The following is a 22,844-nucleotide window of genomic DNA, read 5'->3' as shown; positions in this document are numbered from 1 at the left end:
AAGGGCAAACCTTGATGATCCAACTAGGAGAAACAATGCCTTTTGGGCATTGGCCAATCACAATGGCTCAGTCTCTGATGAAGAGGGGAGACTGAATGGTCCCATATAATTACTGGGATTCATTTTATTCTTGGGCCTCTCCTAATCTCAGCTTGAGTTCTCTTTCTACCACAACTCATGAAGCCAAGAAATAAGTATGTGGACCCACAGTAAGATCTCGATCCTTCTCTACAGTGCACACTGGGCCTTTGGATTTTTGGAGGTTTTTATTGCTGTTGTTGGTGGTGGTTTGGTTTGGTTTTTCTTTTGTTTTGTTTAAACTCTGAGATTCTGGAATCAAGCCATTTGTTTTTGACAAGGAGATTTGAAATTATGCAGGAACAGCTGTACCAAATGTCGGGCAGAGATACAAGGTAACTTAAGGAGCCAGGGTGTTGGGAAATCTCTCTTGGGCTTTGTATAACATGAAGTACTAAGTCTGTATGGTGAGGAAGGCCCCAGGAGAATGCTGGTCCAGCCAAGGAGAAGATGGTGATTTATGTGAACACAACCTCGGTTTGCACTAAATACAAAAGCCTCGTGTGGATCATTATGGGGTTCTCTCTCTCTCTCTCTCTCTCTCTCTCTCTCATTTTACAGTAGGAATTATTTTGTCTGACACTAGGAACATGAGATAAAGTGTGTGACGCAAACCCAAATGGCACTGTAGACTATTCCACTATTACTTTTTGATTTCTGGCGTGAGACATTGGTCTTAACTACGTTAAGGTATACCAGACCGGCGCTTCTGGCATAGGATTCCAGTTATACTAACTATTTAATGGATTTACATTATGATCATCAGTGAGGGCCAACATACAGAAAGAGACATACCGAGGTGCTCTCAAAGGACTCCCCAAACCCTGCCTGAATCTAAGCAGGCCCTAGAATCTAACTGCAGATTAGCAATCAGAAAAAAAAATTCAAACTGTGTGAAACTCTAAAGATAAAGAGTTTGGTGAGAGAGGGAGAAGGAGATCTTAAAAGATATAGACTGCATTTGGAGTGTAAATCACAGAAAGAAATATTGTCAATTAGGAGGCCTGCGTGAGAACTATAACTGCATCTTATTGTTGAACTTATCACAGTTCTCATCTCTGTGACAAATGCCTGGCAGAAGCTGGAGGACATTGTTCTGGTACGTCATGTTCAGGCCGTCATGGTGGTGGCGAGCATGACAGTGGGCTGGAGTGCCTTGTGGCCAGGAAGAGGGAAAGCTGGGCGGCTAGTCTTCACATCTTTATAATAGGTCAAGAAGGAGGGTGCTCAGACAGGAACCAGAGGTGATGTCACATATCACAGGACATCAAAGCCTGTCCCCAGTGACCCACTTCTGCTCGAAATACCACAAGTCTCAAGCCGGGCGGTGGTGACACACGCCTTTAATCCCAGCACTTGGGAGGCAGAGGCAGGCGGATTTCTGAGTTCGAGGCCAGCCTGGTCTACAGAGAGAGTTCCAGGACAGCCAGGGCTATACAGAGAAACTCTGTCTCGAAAATCCAAAAAAAAAAAAAAACCACAAGTCTCTAAGCTTCCCCAAACCCCCAAAGCAGCCATGCCAGCTGGGTACCACGTGTTTAAGCATGGGAGCCTGTGGAGAGCATGTCACAGTCAAACAGAACAGTGATACTTATGTTCAAAGGTGATATTCGGGTTATATTTTACAACTAGATCCTACCTTTTGGATTTGGTAAAAATTTTTGACTATTTCAGTGATGAAATGTCTGCGGCTTCCCAGATATGCATCCATTGGAGGTGACCGTATCACGAGTGGATGGGATGGGGTGCTCAGGTGCGACTTCCTGAGGGCGTGTGATGGCTTTGTGGAGTCATTACACTGTCCCCTCAACTTTCTATGCCTGTTGTTCACAATAAAAAAGCTAAACAAACCTTTCCCATATCGTTTCTGCATGAGACAGCTGCTCTCGCCTGCTAACAGAATCATTAGCATTTCGAGACAGCCAGGAATGGCTCACATAGGTTCCCAGGATGTGTTGGCGGATGCAGGGCTGGAGACTAGAGAGATCAAGTGTGTCCCAGGTGACCCAATGAGCTACAGGGACTCTGTTCTTTGCTCCTGTGGATACACGATGCCACCAGAGACCCTGTCAGTCACCAGAAACCATTGCAGAGGCAACTCCTCATGGAGTTTTGATCATCCCAGATCTCCTCTTAAATCTTTAATTGTACAGTATTTTAAGTATAGAAAAAAAATACCAGATCAACAATATGAATTTCCAAATTACATTTTAATATCTCTCTCTCTCTCTCTCTCCAGTGTTAGGGCCACATAAGTGGGATTCTAGGTAAGTACTCTTCCACAGACAATCCTAGACTTACATTTTTAAAATGTGATAGATGAATGTGAACGCTGCCTGTTCTCCTGTTTCTTCTTTCCCTCTCCTGGTGTGCTGGAGCATTCTCTCAGTGCAGGTCATTATATGTCTGTGTCTCTGTCATCTGTACCTATCTATAATCTATAATCTATTGTGCATCTTCTCTTCTGTCACCTATCATTTATCTATTTATCACCTATCTAAATGTCCACTCAAATAGTTATCATGTGTGGATTTTTGTCTTACATAAACAGAGCAATGTCTCTGGGACTCGCTTTTTTTTCAAACAGCATTGTGTTTTGAGACTTACCCTGTTGACACATAAAGTTCTGGCTCATACATTTTAATACCTGTAAGTGATCTTTTCATATAAAAACGAGCATAGGTTAAAAAAAAAATTTTTGCATGGCAGTGGTGACACAAGCCTTTAATCCCTGCACTTGGGAGACAGAGGTAGGTGGATTTCTGAGTTCAAGGCCAGCCTGGTCTACAGAGTGAGTTGCAGGACAGCCAAGGCTACACAGAGAAACCCTGTCTCAAAAAAACAAAAAGCAAAAAACAAAAAAAAAAAAAGATAAAAAGATAATTCTTTGCTCATTAAGATCAGGGTGTTTGGATCATTTTTGCTCAGATGAGGAGGCAACCCAGGTCCCACGCACATTTCTTTGTAGACTTGGGGAAGGATTTCTCTAGGGTCCATTCTTAGGCATGGAGTTGCCAGGTCTTAGGGAGGTGATGCTTCTCCCACTTGCAGATTGCCACTTTACTGGGCAGAGTGGCTGAACCAGTTTACACTCTCCCAGAGTATCTGACTAGAGGAATCTATCCCTATCCTCCAAGAAGTTTCCTACTGTCAAACAAACCCACATGCTTGCCAATCCAATGGGAGTGGATTGTTCCCTCTGTGATTTGCTGTTTGGATTTCCCTCAGAACTAGCAAGATGAAGACTTCCTGAACCTTTCCCAGTCTATGTGGCTCCCTCTCCCTTGGGTACTCGCCACTGCCTTCCTCCCACTCCTCTAGCTTTTTTCATTTATGTACTGATTCGGAAGAATCTGAATATATTATACAATCTAGATGCCCTTGTTTTGCTGATGGTAAGTATTGCATTTCTATATTTTATTAGTTTCCTTATTTCTTGTCGGGTATTTCTTGTTGTAAAGGCATTTCGAATGTTAAAATCAAATTCATCTATCTATCTATCGATCTATCTATCCATCCATCCATCCATCCATCCATCTATCTCATGATAGCTTTGTTTCCTAGGTTCTGTTCAATGGTCCTTTCTCTCCTGAGGGTTATGGGGTGATTACAAGACTGCAGAGTCATACATGGAGTCTTGGCTGCCAGCCAAGGAAAATGACTGAACCCTGCTAGCTTGGCCTTCATGAATGGTTTAATTTACTGATGAATTCAAGCTCTGAATAGACTATCAAAAGGTGGAGGGACTGTGGGAGCTGGCGTCTAATGCAGGAAGCAGGTCTCTGGGATCTTACCCTCTCCCTTCTTGTTACTGTAGCCTCTGTTTCTTGTTCATCATGAGGTGAGTAGCCTCTGTCACAGGTTCCTGTTTTGTTTCTCCACAGGCCAGGGGGAACAGATTCAAGAGCTTTGAGCCGACGCTTTTGAAACTGTGAGCAAAGAGAAATCTTCCTCTGGAAGATGTTAGGGTTTTTTCTGTTGGTTTGTTTTTGTTTTGTTGGTAGTGGTGGTTTGTTTGTTTGTTTTGTTTGTTTGTCAGACAGGTGCAAAGGCTAGCTAACACATTATTAAATATTCTATCCTAAAAGCTAAAAAAGCCATTAACCACCACCACCACCCCCCAGGCCCTTGGATTAATTTTTGTGTGTTCTGTGAGATAGAGACCCATTTGGGCAACGTGTAAATGTGGCCAATTAGCAAGGTATCTTGGTGGTCTAACACGTGCAAAGTCCTAGGTTTGACCCTTGTACTGTGGGTATGGGGAAAGGTGCCCACTGTTCAGGAAATATTTGCCAAATGATGGTTTCCTCCACTGAAGCCAGCACCACCTGTGTTTTGGACTCACTTCCTACTATATAGGGTCCAGATCTGGGTTTCCTGAGTATGTGTTCTGTTGGTCTGTCTACACCGTACTGATAGCATGCTTTCCCATTACTTTATGACATCTTATTACCTGGTAATCCTCTGTCCACTCCCTGTTTATCTTCAAAGTCATATGTGATAGTGTGACCCCTCACTCTCCATATACATTCTAGTGTCTGATTACACAGAGAACCACCTGCTCAGAGTTTTGCATAATATTGCATTTATAGACCACGCCGAAAGACATCCTTTTAAATGAAATTGAAAATCTTTTTATCACTCACTAGTTTAGCTTGTGATCTATAGTATTTTTAAAATCTTTCATAGGATGGCATGGTTGTTTCTCCAAAAATATCTTATATAGATAAATCTATGGGTAGCTTTTATTGTTGTTTTAAGTATATTTTCCTTTATATTGGGTTTCCCATTGGTTTCTGCTTATGAATATGAGTGCTACTGATTAATGAATATTGATCTTGGATGCTGTCAGTTAACTCCTTTATTTGTTTTAATTGTATATTTTCTCTATTTGCAGACAAGACGTCTACAAATAATTACAGCCTTGTTTCATTTCAATCATTGAATCTGTGTTTATAGCTTCATTTTGCCTTATTACATTGGTTAATTTGAGGGGTAAATATTATAAAGGCACAGCCATTGATAATGCCATAATGAAACCCATTGCTTTGTACAGTTGATATGCGCTAATAAAAATTTTAAATCATAAAAAGAATATTCTTAGTTTTATTCTTGCTAAAATAATACTTCTAAAACTTTATCGTACTTTACTACTTGGCTATAGGCTTAGTATAGTCATCCACTATGCTTTCTACTTTGATATGTTAAGAAAAGTCATAAGAACTGGCAGAGATGGCTCAGCTGTTAAGGACATTATCTGTTCTTTCAGAGGACCAGGGTTCAATTCCCGACACTCCCATGATGGCCCCAACCATCTATAAATCTAGTTCCAGAGGATGTGACATACTCTTACCCTTCCATGGGCAATGCATGCATGTAATGTGTAGATATATCTGCAGGCAAGCACCTGTGCACATGAAATAAAAATAAAAATTACATATACATAATATACACATACACATATACATAAAGTTTAAAAATTCATGAATGGGTGTTGACTTTCATAAGCTCCTTTATCTGTATTTCATTGGTAAGCCTGAGTCATCTGATGTTTTCCAAACCTTGTGTGCTTTCCAAAGGTTGGTTGTGCAGTTCTGTGTCATAACCCTTTATTAATTATATCTGTCATTCAAACCCTTTTTATCCTTGTCCACTCTTCTCCATGTGGTCTGCAAGTTCCTCTTAAGCCTTGTTAAAACCTCCATTTCTCATGATTAGGTCATGACAAAATGATTGCCAATTGCTTTATGTAGTTTTGACTGTGTTAGTCTAAGTTTGGGGACTCCTCATTCTGCCTTCTGAGTTTTTATTATTTAAGGATTCTCTTTCTATCAGATATGCTAGTTAAATAGATTTAGGCCAGCACATTAATTTTCTCCTTTTCACTTGTATGTACTGTATATGTATGGGCATGAGGTCCCTCGTGTGGCACATGTAGAAAAGAGAGATCAGCATCTGGATATAGTTCTCTGTTTTTTTAAGATTTATTTCATGTATGTGAGTACACTGTCACTATCTTCAGACACACCAGAAGAGGGCATTGGATCCCATTACAGATGGTTGTGACCTACCATGTGGTTGCTGGGAATTGAACTCAGGACCTCTGGAAGAGCAGTCAGTGCTCTTAACCACTGAGCCATCTCTCCAGCCCCTAGATATCTTTCTTAACTGCTTCTTCACTTCACTCTTTGAGGCAGGATCTCTCCTTGAACCTGAAGCTCACTGTTAGACTGGCTAGCCAGCAAACACCCGCCCCCCACCAGGATCTACCCATCTCAGATCCCCAGGGTTGAAGTTAGATGCTCACCCTCCTCATGCCAAATTTTTTACATGTGTGCTGGTGTATTAGTTAGAGTTTCTATTGCTGTGATGAAACACCATAACAACAACAACAACAAAAGCAAGTTAGGGAGGAAAGGATTTATTTTGCTTATTTGGTTCATCATCAAAGTCAGGACAGGAACTGAAACAGAGCAAGACACAGAAGCTGAGGAGGAGGCTGTGGAAGGGCGGCTTACTGGCTTGCTCCTTGTGGCTTGCTTTCTTACAGAACTCAGGACCACCAACCTGGGAAGGGCTCCACCCACAATGATCTGTGCCCTCCCCCACGGATCACTTAGAAAATGCTTTATAGGCATAAGAAAATGTCTACAACTCAGTCTTATGGAGGCATTTTCTTAATTGACGTTCCCTCCTCTCAGATGACTTTAGCTTGTGCCAAGTTGACATAAAACTATCTAATACAGCTGAGGATTCAAACTCAGGTACTTGGGCTTCTTATGAAAGCACTTTACCCGGTAAGCCATTTCCTCAGCCCCTGGTCCAGCTTCCTTTGCATTTGCAGTTTTACTGCAGGAATCGGACATTTAAGTGTTGCTCTTTTCAAATTCAAGACCATAGTCAATAGACTTAAGACATAGAGCCATACAGGCAAACACGGGCACAGGAGACACAGGGTATACAGCCCTGTCACCTGGCTTCATGTTGTCACCAACTCCCCAAAGTCTCACTTGTGAGCCATCAGTTCTCTTTCTGAGCTGCCTGGACGGGTGTGCTAGCCCTTCCATAACTATACTTAATGCCTAAGCCAGCCTAGCGGAGGAGAGGTTTCTTTGGGTTCACTGTCTTAAGAATTCTCAGTTGACAAGTTGCTGGCTGCCATTTCTGGGCTGTGGATGAGAACATCATGGTAGAATAGAGAAGCAGAGAGACAGGCCTATGCTGTGTGGCTTTTTCCTTTCTCCCTCTTTTATCCCACCTGGGACTTCAGCCTTTGAGATGGCATGTCACATTTGGTAGGTCTTCCCCTCTTACTGTCATCACAGGAGGCACACTCTGAGCCAGGGAGAGCATGGAGTGGAGGGTCTAACACTGGAAGAGTCTGAGCCAGCCAGAAGGACTTCTCTGTGTCTCTGGGCTTTCTTCTCTTACTTGTCACGCCAAGATTTCTCCTCTCTTCCCACTAAAGGCTAAGTTCCTTATGAGACTCTGGGCATGCCCCAATGAAGCAATCTACTATATATCCAGGTATCCAAATTTCTAATCAATTTGTTCATCCATTTATGATCCAGCCAACCATATACCCATCGATTCATACCTACCATCCCTCCATTCAATATCCATTTACTTACACAGCCATCCATTCTCCTTCCATGCTTCATCTGTCTACCTATTAATATCTATAATTCTCACATCCATCAGCACATCCTGTACCCCTGCTCTATCTTTTCCCTAGTCCCTGCATCCCTTGACTAAGGTGGGAGCTTCTTTGCCCAGGACTCTCCACCAGTCTGTTCTTCCTATATATACCCTTAGCCTGACTTCTGGACTGGGGAACAGCGACTAAGCACTAAGAATTGGAGCTTGAGCCAGGCAGTGGTGGTGCATGCCTTTTAATCCTAGCATTTGGGAGGCAGAGGCAGGCCAACTTCTGAGTTCGAGGCCAGCCTGGTCTACAGAGTGAGTTCTAGGACAGCCAGGGCTACACAGAGAAACCCAGTCTCCAAAATCCAAAAAAAAAAAAAAAAAGAATTGGAGCTTGAGAAGCTGGGGTCAGAAGGAAGCTGGGGTAAGAACTAGATTGAGTTGGGTACCTTAGAACACGCCGTTCCTTCTCTCTGGAACATTCCTCCCCACCTCCCTTTGTCATGTCACCTATATCCTTCAGGTATGCTCAGCTCTTGTTCCTCCTGGGCGCCCTTTTGCTCTCTTGCCCAGGTTAAAGCCTCTTGTCATGACATTTCACAGCACAGTAGCTGGTTCCTGTCACTGTCTCTCTCAATGACTGGGCGCTCTGTGAAAGGATTGCCTTATTGATCCTTACATCTTAACAACTAGAACCAGACCTGGCAACATGTAAGATTCTATCACGTAAGTGCCCATTGGATGGATGGATGGATGGATGGATGGATGGATGGATGGATGGATGGATGGATGGATGGATAGATGGGTGGATGGATGGATGGATGGATGGATGGATGGGTGGGTGGATGGATGGATGGATGGTTGGGTGGATGGATGGATGGATAAATGGATGCTTGATAGATGAGTGAGAGTAGATGGACGTGAGTAGCAAATGGATAGGTGGTTGATGGACAAGACTAATCCCATGAATGCTCTGTGCTATCTCTCCTTCATAAGGAATCTTTCCACCAGTAGCATTGGAGAAGGCCCAGGTAGCCTTACTTGCTACATTAGAGTCTTCCAAGCAAGCTGTTGAGTCCTACCCAGTGGTCCTCCACCCTTCCTGAGACGATGACCCTTGATAGGTTGAAATGGCTTGGGTTTGGGTGTTAAATTAAAAAAAAAAAAAAAAAAGACTCAATATAAATGTCCCTTCACACACCAAAAGTCATTTTGTTCAAGCTGACCTGAAACCCACTAGATAGCCCAGGCCAGCTTCAAATTGCCAGCAATCATCTTGCCTCAGCCTCCTGGGTACTGGGATCCCAGGAGTGAGATACTATGCCAGCTGGTGCAATAGTTTTTAAATGCTTCATGAGGATAGAATATGCTCACTCAGTAGACCAGGCTGGCCTTGAACTCAGAGATCCACTTGTCACTCCATTCTAAGTGCTGCGATTAAAGGCATATACTACCATACCTGAACCTTTTCTGGGTTTTGTTCGATGTACAATATTTTATATTGTTAGTACTAAAAGATGTTTTCCAATTCTCTATTCTATATTCCCATCATTTTGGGTTGCTGGCTATTTTGTGACACCTAACAACCTTGTGAAGTGACCCTTTAGGCCTGACATCCAGGTCTTCAAACCTCCATACTTTGAGGCCTTGTAAACAATCCCTGGAGGTGGGGTTATCTGGGGAGTAAAGATGGCAGGGAGAGGGAAGGCCTGTGCTGAGGAGTGGTTTAGTCAGATACCAACACAGAACAGACACTTGCACATACCCTGATGAGGATAAAGACTCAGGCTGTCTTCCCATCTAAAAAAGGTCTTGCTTTGAACCACAGAGGAAGGGCTCCAGGCCTTGTTTTCTAGCCATACAAAAGCTAGTCTGACCTGCTGGGTGCTTTCATTTGAGGTCTGAACTGGGCAGCTAGACCTAGTTGCCAAGACCCACAGGCAACAAGATACAGGAAATGCAAAGGCAGAATGCTGAGAGCCTTTTTGTTGTTCTTGTTCCCCCCTCCACTCCCCCAAACTAATAGGGAGTGGCTCCTTTAAAAACCAAGGAAAATGGTATCAAGGCCTCTTGCCACCCTCCATCCTAAGGGGGCAGAGGCTGAAGGTGATGTATGATTTACTTCAGGTGTGTTAGGAAAAACACCCAGGAAACCATGAACACAGATTCCCCAAGCCAGAGTACGGGGCTGAGGGTGAGAAGGGCCATTGGCAAGTGGGGAAGGGAATACCTGAGGGACCCGGTGAGCACTCAAGGCTCCATGAGCTCACATGAGGCTGGTGGGTGGCAAAGAAACTGTGGTGCCTGCAGGACTCTGAGGCAGGGACTGAGTCTGCCTTCTCCCTCTGGAGCCTTGACCAGATTGATCCAGGATTTGAGCTGTCACAAACTAATGGGAGTTAACTGTGGCCTCTGTCCCTGAAGGATACATCTGTCACTTAGTGGGGTTTCTGTGCCCTCTCAAACACCAATTCCAAATAGCTCAAAGCAGCTGTTAGCTCCTCACTATATCCTGGGTGGAGAAAAGGGTGGTCTGGAGAGAATGCTAGTCAGGATGGAGCTGAGAGGCTACAGCCTCAGGCTGGCTCCTCCCGCCAGCCAGCCAGTCGATCAAGCAAACTGATCCCAGTGGACAACACTTCTGTGTAGGCTTAGACTGCTTCATTCTGAGACCCTCCCTTGTTTAGAGAGCTCTCTTCAAAATGAAGCAACAGTGGGCAACCAGTGGGACTGACAGTGACCTTGACACAGTAATAAGTAGAGAACTATGAAAATCCTGGGTCCTCTGAGAGGCTTATTTCAGTGATGGGTATGTGAAGGCCAGGGAATTCCATTTTCAGTCTCTTCTGCTTTTCCAGCCTTCTTGGGGATCATTCACCTGGCCTTTCCCTGTCTGCCTTGCTCAGCATTGAAAAATACACTTCTGTGAACCACAGATTTGACATCTGTCACATCTGTATCAATGAAGATTGAAAAAAAAAATGCAGACTTTCAGCCTCTCAAAAATCATGACGCTGACTTGAACTTCTTACATGCTATTCACTTGAAATGTCCTAATTTTGCCCAAATAGCTTCTGTGGACAGGCATATGAGCATGGTGCTGCCCCATGGCTTGTCTGCCCCATGAGACCCATCTTAGCCAGGGGTTTCCTGGTGCATAGACCAGGCAGTGGGTGTAGGTAGGCTCTAGAGTATACAAAGCCCAACAGCCCCGTACAGACTTTTGATGGGGTGGGAGGAGAGAGGCATGGCTTTGAGGTGACAATGGGTGTGTGATGAGATGCTTCCCAGGTTCCAGAATGCAATTGGACCAACCATGGACCCCACTTTCCCAGGCATGACTGAGACACTGGAGGGAACAGGTAATTAAAACACAACAATCAAACCAACCTTTTTAAATAGTAACTTTTAAAAATATAAAAAGCTTCATTACAATGACTTTTCAATTTTTCTTTTTTTTTCTTCAGGAATAACTCTCTTCCACCCTAACCCTCCCCTTCTGGCTAGAGCCTTAACAAATGGTGGCCAGTGACCATCTGAAACCCAGAGACAGATGGACAGACTCCAGACAAGCACGACATGCCTCTCAGGAAGGTGCAGGGTGCCACGGTCTTTTCATGTCCCAACATACATCCTGTTCAGGGTCAGCCGCTCAGCTGGAGCACTGGAGATGCGCAGGTTTTAAGACTCCCCTCATTTTTCTTCCCAGACTGAGTCCCACATTATAAAATAATCCATAAAAATGCAATATAAAAACTCTCTTCCATATGCTACATCCATGGAGAGCCCACCAGCAGGGCTCACACGGTCTTTAGCTTTTCTTTAATAAAACAACAGAAGACCAAAACAAAACAAAGCAAACCTAATACCACAAACATAGGTACCCTAGGGGTGATATCTGCAGGTGACTTTCCGTCTGCCCAGCCCCCAAGCCCACTGTCCCGCCCATCTCCTCAGACTCATGACCCTGGGGGTTACCATTTCCCCACTTCAGGGAGCAGAAAGGGCTGAGAGCAGGAAAGGGGAGACGGCATCTTATCAAAGGATATCACTTCTAATTATTTTTATTCAAATTAAAAAAAAAAAGCACCCACACCAGTTGCTGTTTTTCTCTGGTAGCTCCCTGAGCTGAGTCCCTTTGTCTCCCCCCAACCCCCATATGGAATCCTTTCTAGGCTGCGCTGGAGGAGAGTCAGAGAGGGAGGTCCCTTGAACTTCCATTCCTCATCACAATGACTGAGTGTGCACCAAAGAGAAAGATGAGTCGGGGTGGGGTGGGGGGATGACAGAAAAAAGGTTAGGAGGTGTGAGGGCAAGGTAAGAGATGGAGCAGGGGAACCCACAGGAAATCCTCGCTGTTCCTGTGGATAATAGCCCAGCCTGGCTCATCCCAGTACTGTCCGTCGGCTTGTCTGACCATCTGCCTATCACTCCATCTGAAGATGATGCTAAAACCCGTGTGGAGATATACTTCAGTCCCAGTGGGCCAGGCTGGTTTGCCCATCTCCAGGAAGCTTCTCATTCTGTTCCCCAACTCTCTATCTCTGCCTACTTTCCCCACAGAACATCTGTTAAAAAAAAAAAAAAGAAAGAAAAAAAGAAAGAAAGAAAAAGCCACCACCATGAGTGGGTTACAAATACAGCAGGCAAAATACACGGCGAGCATTGGTGGGAAGGGGCCTCCTCCCTCACTGACCAGTCAGCAACCACAGTCTCATATTTACATTGTTCACAAACTTTGTGCACTGCACAATCAGAAGGAGGCCACCCCCTCCCCACAAACAACGTCTACTCCTGCATCCCCCCCCCAACCTGGAGTAGGGAGGGGGACAGGTTAGAAAGGGGAGGAAGAGACAGAGACTCATGAGGACGTCTGTGGGGGAACTGGAAGCAGAAGCCTCCAGAGAAATCTAACTGAAGCATCTGCCAGCACTGGTTGGGGGAGAGGAGGAAGTCCTTCAAGTCTGTCAGACACATCAATCCACAAAGGGGCGTGCGTCCTCTCCACCTTCCGGAGGGCAGCCCCACAATGCTGCTCCCTCATTCTTCTGCCATGCTCGGGGCCTGGCAGCATCTCCCTGTCAGGGCCGTGTGGGTGTCTCCCAGAGTTTGACAGGCCTGTTAGAGTCCTTGTTCAGTAGATGACCTCGTAAACTGTGGCCTTCTTGTCACCAGAGCCTGTTACAATATATTTGTCATCCGCTGAAATGTCACAGCTCAAGACAGATGAGGATTCTTTAGACTGGGGGAGGAAGACATGGAGAAACAGGAAGACATTTAGTGTGGGGAGAAAACAAGACAGGAATTCACTCTGGGTACTCCCTGGCACTTCAGGGCTCTGAACGAAATCACCTCCTACTCCCCAGCTCAGGCTGGAGCAGGTGCTGGTAGAAAGAGGCCCACTTCCTCTAGGGCTTAGAGACCTCTCCCACCTGCCTCTTCTCACAGACCAGCTCCTGAGTTGGCTGTAGTATGATCTTCCCCGGGTTTAAGGATGAAAACAGGACATTTGGCATAAGCCATCTCTGCAAGCTTACTGATGGGAAGGCGTGCGTCAGAGCCACAGCTGCTGAGAGACAGACCCTTCAGCTGAACCAGCTAGAAAGACTGGTCCTGGGTTTTGAGGCCTTCAACATGACTAGAGACTTTCCAAGGGACATGTGTGACACATGGGACCTGACATTTAAGCAGGAAGCTGAAATGGGTTTCTGTGTGTGTGTGTGTGTGTGTGTGTGTGTGTGTGTGTGTAAAAGAGCAAGTGATTGTAAGAAAAACAAGGGATCACAAGTTGCTCTGTGGAGGATTGTGCGTGTGTGAGATGGAGGGGCTCTGGATCTTTAAATCTGTAAAAATGCACGTGTGTTCTAGCACCTTGTCACACGGATGGCTCGGGGTGGTCATCCTGACCTGAATGGGTGTCTCTGGATGAAACAGCTACTCCATGGGCCCAGCTGCCCAGAGCCGCCAAGCTCACTGTTTTACTCCACATGAGTGAGTCCCTTCCTAGATGCTCTTACCCTCAGGGATCACAAGCCTTTAGCAACAGAGGGTGTGTCTTTCTCTAGTCCTCACATCCTCCCCTCTGCGGTCCTCCATCTAGTAAGGGTTAGTGGGGGTGGGAGGAGGCAGCAGTTCTGCTCCTAGCTCCAGACTCCTCCTGTCCTGCCTCCTGCTCCCCTCAGCCCCATCGCTGTGGCCACATCCTGACTTAGGAGGAGTGGAGAGGAAGACCAGAAGCAGTGTACCTGGAAGATGCTGGCTCCATAAGGCGTCCTCCAGGCATTGAGAAGGTTGTCTTTCCCAGTGCTCACAAACCACTTGCCTGCAAGCCGAAGAAGCAGAGGGACCCTCAGACTGTGGCTTGCGGCCTTGTGGAGCAGAACCCACCCCAGCTGTGTCTGCCCCTCATGGAAACATCCTCAGACATGCTTAACCACGGTTTAGTGCTTGCTGTTCTCCGCTCCTGAAGAGCAGTTACAAGCATGACACACAGATACCTCAAGGATGCCTTTTCCTGCTCTCCAGGGGAGGAGCCAGAACAGAAAAACAAAATTCACTAAACTGTGTTGAGCATGTTTCCCAAAAAGATCCCCGCCAAAGCCACTAAAGTCTACGACTGGAAGGTGGAGGGAGCACCAGAAAGAGCCAAAACCCAAGAGGGCTCCTAGCTATGGCTAACATCCTCCAAAGCCACATGCTCTTCCCAGTCAGTTTCTCTGAGGCTAAGAGTTGGCATCGTATGTCCAAAGCTGCATAGACACCTGTGGCCATAATCTATAGAGAAGATCTAGATCAACAAGGAAAGCCTTTGGCCTACTGTCCCAAGAATTTAGTGTCCCAGAGTGTCATCTGTATCCAAGAGACAAGGATGGGGAACAAGATAGGTACTTTTGTGCTCCAGGACATTAAAGGGGCACAGGCTTAGCTGACTCAAGACTGTGGGTCCCCTCTTCCCCCTCCTTCTACTGGACCAGGCTCCCCATGCTGGCTCTCATGGTGGCTGGGGCCTCAGGGCTTACCACAGTAGGCAAACTTGAGGGACAGCACACAGCTCTCATGCAGGTGCAGTTGGTACTTGTCGGGCTTGGTGTGGTGCAGGACCTCCACATTGCTGCTCTCCATGCCCACAGCCAGCCACTCCCCAGTGGGGCAGTAACCCAGGGAGAAGATCTGCAAGGACAGACAGTTCAGTGTCCCCTCTGCCCGCAGGACTGGAGCAGCCCCTTAGACAGGGTTAGATCCTCACTCTACCCTCTCCACTTGCAAACCAAACCTGATAACCAGCTGTCTGCTGCCTCTCCCCGTTATCCCAGGGGGTGTCATTTGTATCCCATTGAGGAAGCTGGCTCTGGGGGGGGGAGGGGTAGAGTAGGAGGAGCTGCAATTCCCAGGCTCTGGCAGCTGTGCGCAGCTCACTGCTTAAGAAACTGGCAACGACTATACTCCACATTAAGGTACCAACTGTTAAAATAATGAAGCAAATCTAACAAGCAAGAAACATCAAGGCTCATGGATGAGGTTTGCAGGAGGCCTGAGTCAGGTGCACACACCAGAGCTGGGAGAGAGCAAAGAGCAAACTGTGGAGCACAGGGGGCAAGCTGTGGACTTAGGATGAGTCGGGTGTGCCCATCTCTGAGGCCACGCCTACTCTATACCACTGCTGCTGCTCCTGAGCAACCTTCCCAGATGGCTCAGGCTGGTCCCTTGGCAGTCGTCAATCATGACCCCGTGTGGTCACTCCGTCCCTTGACAGGTGCTAGGGCCGGAGAGACAGAAGGAAGCACACACCTGGGAGGTGAAATCGTGTTGCTGTAGCTGCCGTCCTTCACGCAGGTCCCAGGAACGCACGGTGTTGTCCAGGCCCCCGGTCCACAGCTTAGTGCCATCATGAGAGATGTCTATACAGCTGGCCCCATCTGTGTGGCCCTGGAACTGCCTATGAAGGACAAGCAAGGAAGAAGGGTGAGCCCTAGGGAATCCCTGACTGCCAATCATCCCAAGGACACTAGACCAGCTCTGCAGCCAAGCCAGAGGGAAACTGGAGGTCCAAAAGGCTAGATCACATGCCTCAAGGCCTTAGACAACAAGAAGCAGAGCTAGACCAGGCCCCTCCTACTCCATTTAGGGGAGCTACCAAGGAGCTCCAAGGGAGCTATCAGAGGGGAAATGACCTCTGATTCCTACGTGTCTAGGGAGGACCCAGGGGAGCCCACTTTGCTCTAGAGAAGGTAATGGAGAGGAAGGCAGGAAGATTCTAACGGATTTTCTATTGTGTTTTGGACCTGCCTTTGGGACACAACCCTCAATCCAGTCTTCACTGTCTCTTATTTAACTTAACTTGTCTGTAAGGCTATGGCCCCAAACATGCCCAAGGGTTTCATGGGTAACACTGGGAAGTGACTGTGGGCAAGCACTGCCGTCCACCATCGCACAGGTGGCGTGACTCAAGAGGAAGACACCACATCACCCAGTTCACACAGAACGAAGACACCACATCACCCAGTTCACACAGAACCCGATCGAGCTGCACAAGAGACAGGACTCCCAAAGCTCGCCCTAAACAATGCTGCATTTCCCCACCCTCATCTGTCTCCATTCCTCAAGCTGCTTTCCCAGGAAAGCTCTGCCTTCCCCAAGTTCCTGGGCTCCAGGGTCGTCCGTGAGCTGCCCTCTGCCTCTGCACCTCACCACCCTTCACTTCTCCAAAAGGATGGAGACCATGGGCTAGGTGAGTATAAACACCCTAGCTGCTCCCTCGCCAACCTCACCTGACCAGGGTCTGGTTGTGCAGGTCCCAAACCGCAATGTTCCCGTCACTGCAGCAGGAGAAACAGACTTTGGCATCAGGACTGATGGCCAGGGCATAACAGGCCGGAGCCGAGGACGTCAGCTCAGCCTTGATGCGGGGTGTGGGCGAGGCCAGGTCCCAGATGGTAAGCGTGCTGGCCTCACCACCCACAATGAGCGTGCGCCCATCGGGGAGAAGCTTGCACGAGCGGATGTAATTGTCCCTGTTCTGGAAGGAGAGGAACAGAGTTACCTGCTAGCCACTTGCTTTGTCGTGGACCAAGAAAGCCTTGAGGTAACATAACATCCTTATAAAGTGTCTAAGCTCCTGCCAGACTACCCCACCCTCAAGTCTACACCCATTCAATTTCTCATGCCTTTCTCGAGAATCTTGAGTTTCCATTTGCAGATGGCCCAACTAGGGCCAGAGAGGTCAGTCAGCTTACCCAGAGCTGCTCAGAGCTGAGCCTGGCCATGGGCCCAGTGTCCCTGGCCCTCCCCCTCCAACCCCAGCTGTATCTGTCCTGTTTTTCTCTGCCTCCTACACGCTACAGAAGAAGCCCGTGGTTCCAGCTTCTCACCAGGCAGTCCAGCTGGGAGATGGGACTCTTGCTCCCAGGCTGACTGATGTCCCATATCTTCACACAGCCCTTGCCGCCTGTGTAGACATGCCGTGTGGGGTTGCTGATGGTCACAGCACATACCACCTCCCCATGGCTGAGTGTGTTGATCTGCCGGGCATGCCTGGGAATGCCGGGGCCTGCTAGCGCATCGTGGGGGAAGGGCACAGGTTGCATCTGCCCATCAGCACTCACATGGAAGGAGTATGCCCTGCAAGAAGGAGGTGGGTCACTCCTGCCGTCCACCCCTAACGTGTCCCACGGGCCCCATCCAAATCAATGTATACACACCGTGACTTACTGCCCTGCCCCAAGCTCCTCTCCCACAAATCCCTTAAGTCCAGGAGCCCCTTTGTACTGGGATGATCCCATCAGGTTGAAACCTACTTAATATTACAACCATACATCCTTGCTCCAAATCAGTATAGGAGCTCCATGGATGTTTTGGAGTGACCCTCCCCCTCCGGTATCACCCCATCCACACACTTGAGACTATAAAGTCTCCAGACATGCCAATCTGGGAAAGGACCCAACTAAATGCCACCACCCGCCTCTGAAGTCAGTGAAATTAGGGATGGAGCACCTTCCTGTTCCTCTAAAGGCAAAACCGACGAGGGTCTCTGAGCCACAGGGACGCAACTTGGTCTGCCCATGTTACTGTGAGTGCCCTTCTCTGTGGCCACGGTGGCATGAGATCCACTACAGTACATACAGGGCATGTTTCTATGTGGTACACATGGTTCAACCTTTCATTTCCCAATAACCCATGTAGGCAAAGAGCAGGGTGATACTGTGCTCCACAGAAGAGCAGGGGAACTGGAGGAAGGGTAGGGGCTGGGGCCTTTGCAGCAGGGAGAACCTGAAGGAGTCCCCAGGGCCCACACTGTTCCCTGGACTCTGCTTACAAGCACGATGACCCTCCCAGAGCTATCAACTTGGGCCTCGGAGTCCCTAAGTTCTCCTGGTGGAGGGGGTTTCTGGGACTGACTTCCATGGGTGATGATCATGCCTATGTGTCTCTGGAGAGACAGACACCTTCCTAGAGGGCATTGCATATCCGGCAAGACCCTGTGCTCAGGGGACAGATGGGAGTGTTTTGCCTGTCTACCCCATGAAGTATGCCATGTGCTTACGGTTTCCCTCCAGGAATGGAGGCGAGACTCGAGGGCAGGCCTGTGGCGCGCATCGGGGGGTGAGGGTCGAAACCAACCTGTAAAGAAAGGAGAGTGGCTCTGTCAGTCTGCCATCACATAGCCCCACCCTGTTCCCCATGGCTACCATCATCTGGGCCTGCTGCACCCTGTGACTTCTCTAAAACCAAGTGACAGCACTGCTGTCAGAGAAACAGAGACTGTGTCAGAAAAGGCAGATGCCAGGAAGGCCAAGTGTCCTGCCAGGACAATAACAGACAGGATGGCAATAGTAAACCCCATCTCAACCAGTCTCCCCTCTGCTCTGTGAGACAGTAGGCCCTGCCCCATCTCTCCCCTTCCTGAGTGTGCTGTAAGCCTATGGAATGGAACCACCCCAGGTACAGAAGAGTAGAGAAAAAGTGTCCTGAAAAACGAGTCCTCTCTGCTAGCCTCAATCCTGTCTGTCCACAGTAAGTGTCACCACCAGGACCACTTTCCAAAACCCTGCTACCTGGCCAAATGTCACTAAGTTCTTATTGGGACTCTTTCAGGGTATTATCTGGAGGTCTCAGATGAGAGGGAAGTCCAAGGGTTACCTTAAGTCATCTGAGACTGACAGGCAGGTCTGATGCCCATAAGTAAACTCTCTCTAAACAGGTGCTCTCCCCAGAGCAGCTCTCCTGATTGGTTTTATGTCGACTTGGGCACAAGCTAGAGTCATCAGAAAGGAGGGAACCTCAACTGAGAAAATGTCTCCAGAAGATCTAGCTGTAGGTCATTTTCTTAATTAGTGATGGAAGGGAAGGGCCCAACCCATTATGGGTGGTGCCATCCCTGGGCTGGTGGTCCTGGGTTCTATGAGAAAGCAGGCAGAGCAAAGCCATGAAGAGCAATCCAGTAAGCAGCACTCCTCCATGGCCTCTGCCTCAGCTCCTGCATCCAGATTCCTGCCCTGTGTGACTTCCTGTCCTCCCTGCTTTTCATGATGAACTGTTGTATGGAACTGAGTGAAACAAACCCTTTCCTCCCCAAGTTGCTTTTGGTCATGGCATTTCATTACGGTAATAGAAACCTTAAGACAACACCTAAGGGTCCCTTCAGCATGCAGGGATACATACTACACTAACCTGCCAGCTCCCACCCCTCCCCAGTCCCCGCCACCACCAAAAGGAGCCAAAAGGTCTACGTACAGCTCCAAAGCTCACCATTGGCGATCGGCCATAGGCGGCGGCGGCAGCGGCTGCAGCGGCGCTCATTTGTGACGGGATGTTGTGTAGGCCAGCATAGGCGCTTGGGCTGGTGAGGGAGCCATTCATTTCGTGGTGGCTCATCATGGCAAAGGGCGCTGGATAGGAGCTGGTGAGGGTGATGGGTGTTCGCAGGGCCGAGGCTGTGAGGAGGTGAACGAGGGGGTGGGATGAGTGGGGGGAGGCACCCGAGAGAGTGGACTCACCCTTCTGATACACAAAGCAGAGGACACAGCCCTCCTACATTCTGAAGCATTTACCCAACTGGACCGGACTTCAGAGGCCAACGTTGGAGTCATTTCTTTTCAGAGGGCAGCACAAGGCCCAGAGAAGAGGGCTTGCTCAGGAGTTCACAAAATCATTAAAAGAAGTGGACACAAGTCCAGGGTAACAACCTGTCAGATGCTCTTTCCTACATACTTAGCCCAACAGGGGTCTCAGAAACTCTCACATACCAATGTTAAAGACCCTCATAAACCCCACTATACCAATGTCAAAGGTGCAGGCTTCCATATTCTTAAATCTGACTGACAAGAAAGACCAGCAGGCAGACCCGTGAAGCCCCAGCTTGGACACACTATGTTTCTGGCCATCTGTTTGGCTCCACCTAGACAGGGACCAACCTCCCCTCCCCCACCAGATCGACCTGGGCCCCATGGTGCCTACCCATTATACCTATCGGGTCCATGCCCGGAGGTTTGCCCGGCATTGACCGGAGCCCCGGGGTGCTGCTGGTGCCTGGAGTTGGGGCATCGTTCCTTGGTGTTGGTGTGTTGGACTTGAGCCCAGGTGTGGACGATTTGTCATTCTGAGAAGGGAAGACACAGAGACAGACAGACGCCATGAGGATTCCTTTCTCCCAAGAGCTGGGCAAAACGCCTAGCCCTGGTCCCACATGAAGTTCCAAGCATGGGTTGAACAGAAGTCCCCAGTTGGCAGGGACCATGGTGAAGGTTCTAATTTAAAGATGCAGAAACCAAGGCTCTGAAAAATTGACTAGTGTGGGTTAACGATCCAAACACAGCCAATCCCAATAGCCACATTCTTTCCACACCCAACTCCCACCCTGCAAGCAGCGGGACTAGAGCCCTAGCCTCAGCACGCATGCCTGTCTCTCCCCTCCCCCACCTCTATAAGGTGCCAGGACAGACCCCACATACATGACCAAGGTCTTTGGTCTTGGAGGAAGGAGTGCTGCTGGAGGAAGCCACAGAGGCCGGGCTGGTGGGGGCATCTTTCTTCAGACCACGGGCTTTGTCCAGCCCATTTTCAGGAGGGGAGTGTGCTGGGCTCACCCGGGGCGTCGCTGGGTCCTGAAAGGACAAGTGTTACAGAGCTCTTAAGCTGCAAGCAGGTATCCCTGCCCTGGCAACAGGAAGGCAGTGAGCACGGGTGGGAGACGATTAGCTCTGAACAACCTAGACCCTGAGCCCTCTACCTCACAGGCTGGGTGAATAACCATCTGGAGGCAGAGAGGAGTGACCTGCCCTGGTCACACACAAGTCCAGAACACTAACCGGGCAAGGTTGCACAGGGCCTTATCGGAGACTCTCTCCAGGAAAGTATAATCCTCAACCCTGGAGAGGGAGGACAGGGCCACCTAGACAGTTATAGGAATGGAAGACTGCTGCTTTCTGAGACCTTCAGTACCCACATACAAAGCCATTTGCCTCTGGTTCCCTGATGCGCCAATGCCCGGCTCTAAAGAGACCTTACCTACAGAGGATCCGTCCCAAACCACCCCACCCAGGGGCCTCCCTACAGCTGGGGTGTGCCCTTACCTCATTGGAGACATCCACCACCAGGTCGTCACTTTTGTCCCCGTCACTGTCCTGTAAGCAAGAGAGAAGCCGGTAAGAGCCCATGCCGACCCCAATCTGTTCAAGCCTAACCCTACACCCCAACAACTTGCCCAACCAAATCCCAAAGCCCATGCTGCTCCACTGCTTTGCCCACTGCCCTCTATGAACAATGTGGGAATTCCTTCCTCCCAGTTCTTTGTAGCGTAGCCTCTGGGGCTCTGACGTGTCTCTGCAGCAGTGACATCATAGTCCTAAGCCTCCTAAAGCCAGAAGCTCCTTCCCAGCTGACATTCTGGTGGCAGTCCTTCACAAGGTAAGTCTCATCTTTACACCCCCCCTCCCCCAATCACTCTGGGGCAGGTGACCGGTGAGCTGAGGTGCAGCTGAGCTCTATGTAACATGTTCAGAGCCACAGGGCAGACAGATGGGACAAAGAGGGCTTGGCACTAGCCCCTCTAGACTCAGATCAAACCCCTGTTCAGTCTGGCAACGGAGGACACGTAACCGTGCTTCCATTGGGATCTCACAGGTCAAGGTCACACCATCAGGTTGTCACAAACTGTCTCTCCATGGCTGAATGCCTGGGGTGGACTGTGAAGACTGTGGGGCTCACACTGGAGGACACCAGGACACTCCGCTGGACCATGGGTGCAGCAGAGAACTGTCTAGACGGACCTTAAGCTCTCCCCAGACTGCATGTAGGCTGGGACAATTTCCCTGTCCATCTCTCTCTCTCAACGGCTCATCTGACCACAGGGTACGTATGAACCTCCCTCTGGGCCCTGACACGACTACCCGTCTCTCAGACTCAGAACTCAACCACCAAGGCCAAAGCCAGCACACAACCCTATGAAGCCACCTGCCGACCCCTACATACGTATCGGCTCAGACTGTCTTTCTCTTCCGCTTTCCGTTTCTTGGCTTCCATGCTGTAGTCTGCAGAGCCCCGGTGCTTCTCACTGGCCCGGAGGCTTTCTGAGGGTGACACGGAATTGTTCTGGAAGAAGAGGATCTTGGGGTCAAAACTCCATGATGAATGTAACATTGTAATACTGGCTGAGTCAACGAAGAGTGGATGACAGACGGCCAGAAGAAGGAAGTGGACAGACAGACACTCTGTGTCTGTCCCAGGACACCTTGGGTCCCTGGGAACTTACACCAAATATCAATTTTTAGAAGCAAGGTACTGCTATTTCTGTTTCCTGGCCTGAGGTGAGGTCCCAAGAGGATGAGGGACATCCGTCACTCAATTTAGTCAAAGGGAAGATGTGTCTTTTCAAGTCAGACCTGAGCCATAGACAGGCATACATGTAGAACTTCCATTTGAAGGCTTGCAGTGAATGAGAAAAGGTGCTGGGCTGCAGACAAAGCCCTAAGCATAGATGAACAACTCTGAGCCCCGGCTCCTCCACTGCCAAGCCTCTGGCAAACTGAAGAGAAACCAGTGTCACAAAGGCACAAACTCTGCAAGGCCAGCTAAGCCTTTCCCTTGAAAAGTCAGGACCTCCCTTAGGGTGGGGACAAGCATCCCAA

The 22,844-nt window shown here is 48.5% G+C and overlaps 1 protein-coding gene across 12 annotated transcripts in view; it reads right to left on the bottom strand.

The window, feature by feature from the left end:
• Positions 1-11,111: 11,111 nt before the first annotated feature.
• Positions 11,112-22,844, bottom strand: part of Tle3 (TLE family member 3, transcriptional corepressor) — a 44,507-nt gene continuing 32,774 nt past the window's right edge. For 4 of the 12 annotated variants that reach the window (XM_028774584.1, XM_028774589.1, XM_028774585.1 and 1 more), the window contains exons 9-20: positions 22,189-22,308; positions 21,291-21,341; positions 20,670-20,822; positions 20,176-20,317; positions 19,453-19,652; positions 18,263-18,339; positions 17,091-17,340; positions 16,491-16,738; positions 15,511-15,658; positions 14,742-14,892; positions 13,968-14,044; positions 11,112-12,964 (exon numbers count right to left, since the gene is read on the bottom strand). In XM_028774584.1, the coding sequence (XP_028630417.1) occupies positions 12,857-12,964; positions 13,968-14,044; positions 14,742-14,892; positions 15,511-15,658; positions 16,491-16,738; positions 17,091-17,340; positions 18,263-18,339; positions 19,453-19,652; positions 20,176-20,317; positions 20,670-20,822; positions 21,291-21,341; positions 22,189-22,308 (1,725 nt within the window). In that variant the 3' untranslated portion in view covers positions 11,112-12,856. The remainder of the gene's footprint in view (positions 12,965-13,967; positions 14,045-14,741; positions 14,893-15,510; positions 15,659-16,490; positions 16,739-17,090; positions 17,341-18,262; positions 18,340-19,452; positions 19,653-20,175; positions 20,318-20,669; positions 20,823-21,290; positions 21,342-22,188; positions 22,309-22,844) is intronic. The other 8 variants (XM_028774595.1, XM_028774588.1, XM_028774596.1 and 5 more) reach the window with 3 other exon arrangements.

Source organism: Grammomys surdaster, unplaced genomic scaffold, assembly GCF_004785775.1.
Source record: "Grammomys surdaster isolate TR1022 unplaced genomic scaffold, NIH_TR_1.0 241, whole genome shotgun sequence".
Lineage (NCBI taxonomy): Eukaryota > Metazoa > Chordata > Mammalia > Rodentia > Muridae > Grammomys > Grammomys surdaster.
This window is presented reverse-complemented; position numbering and strand designations above follow the sequence as displayed.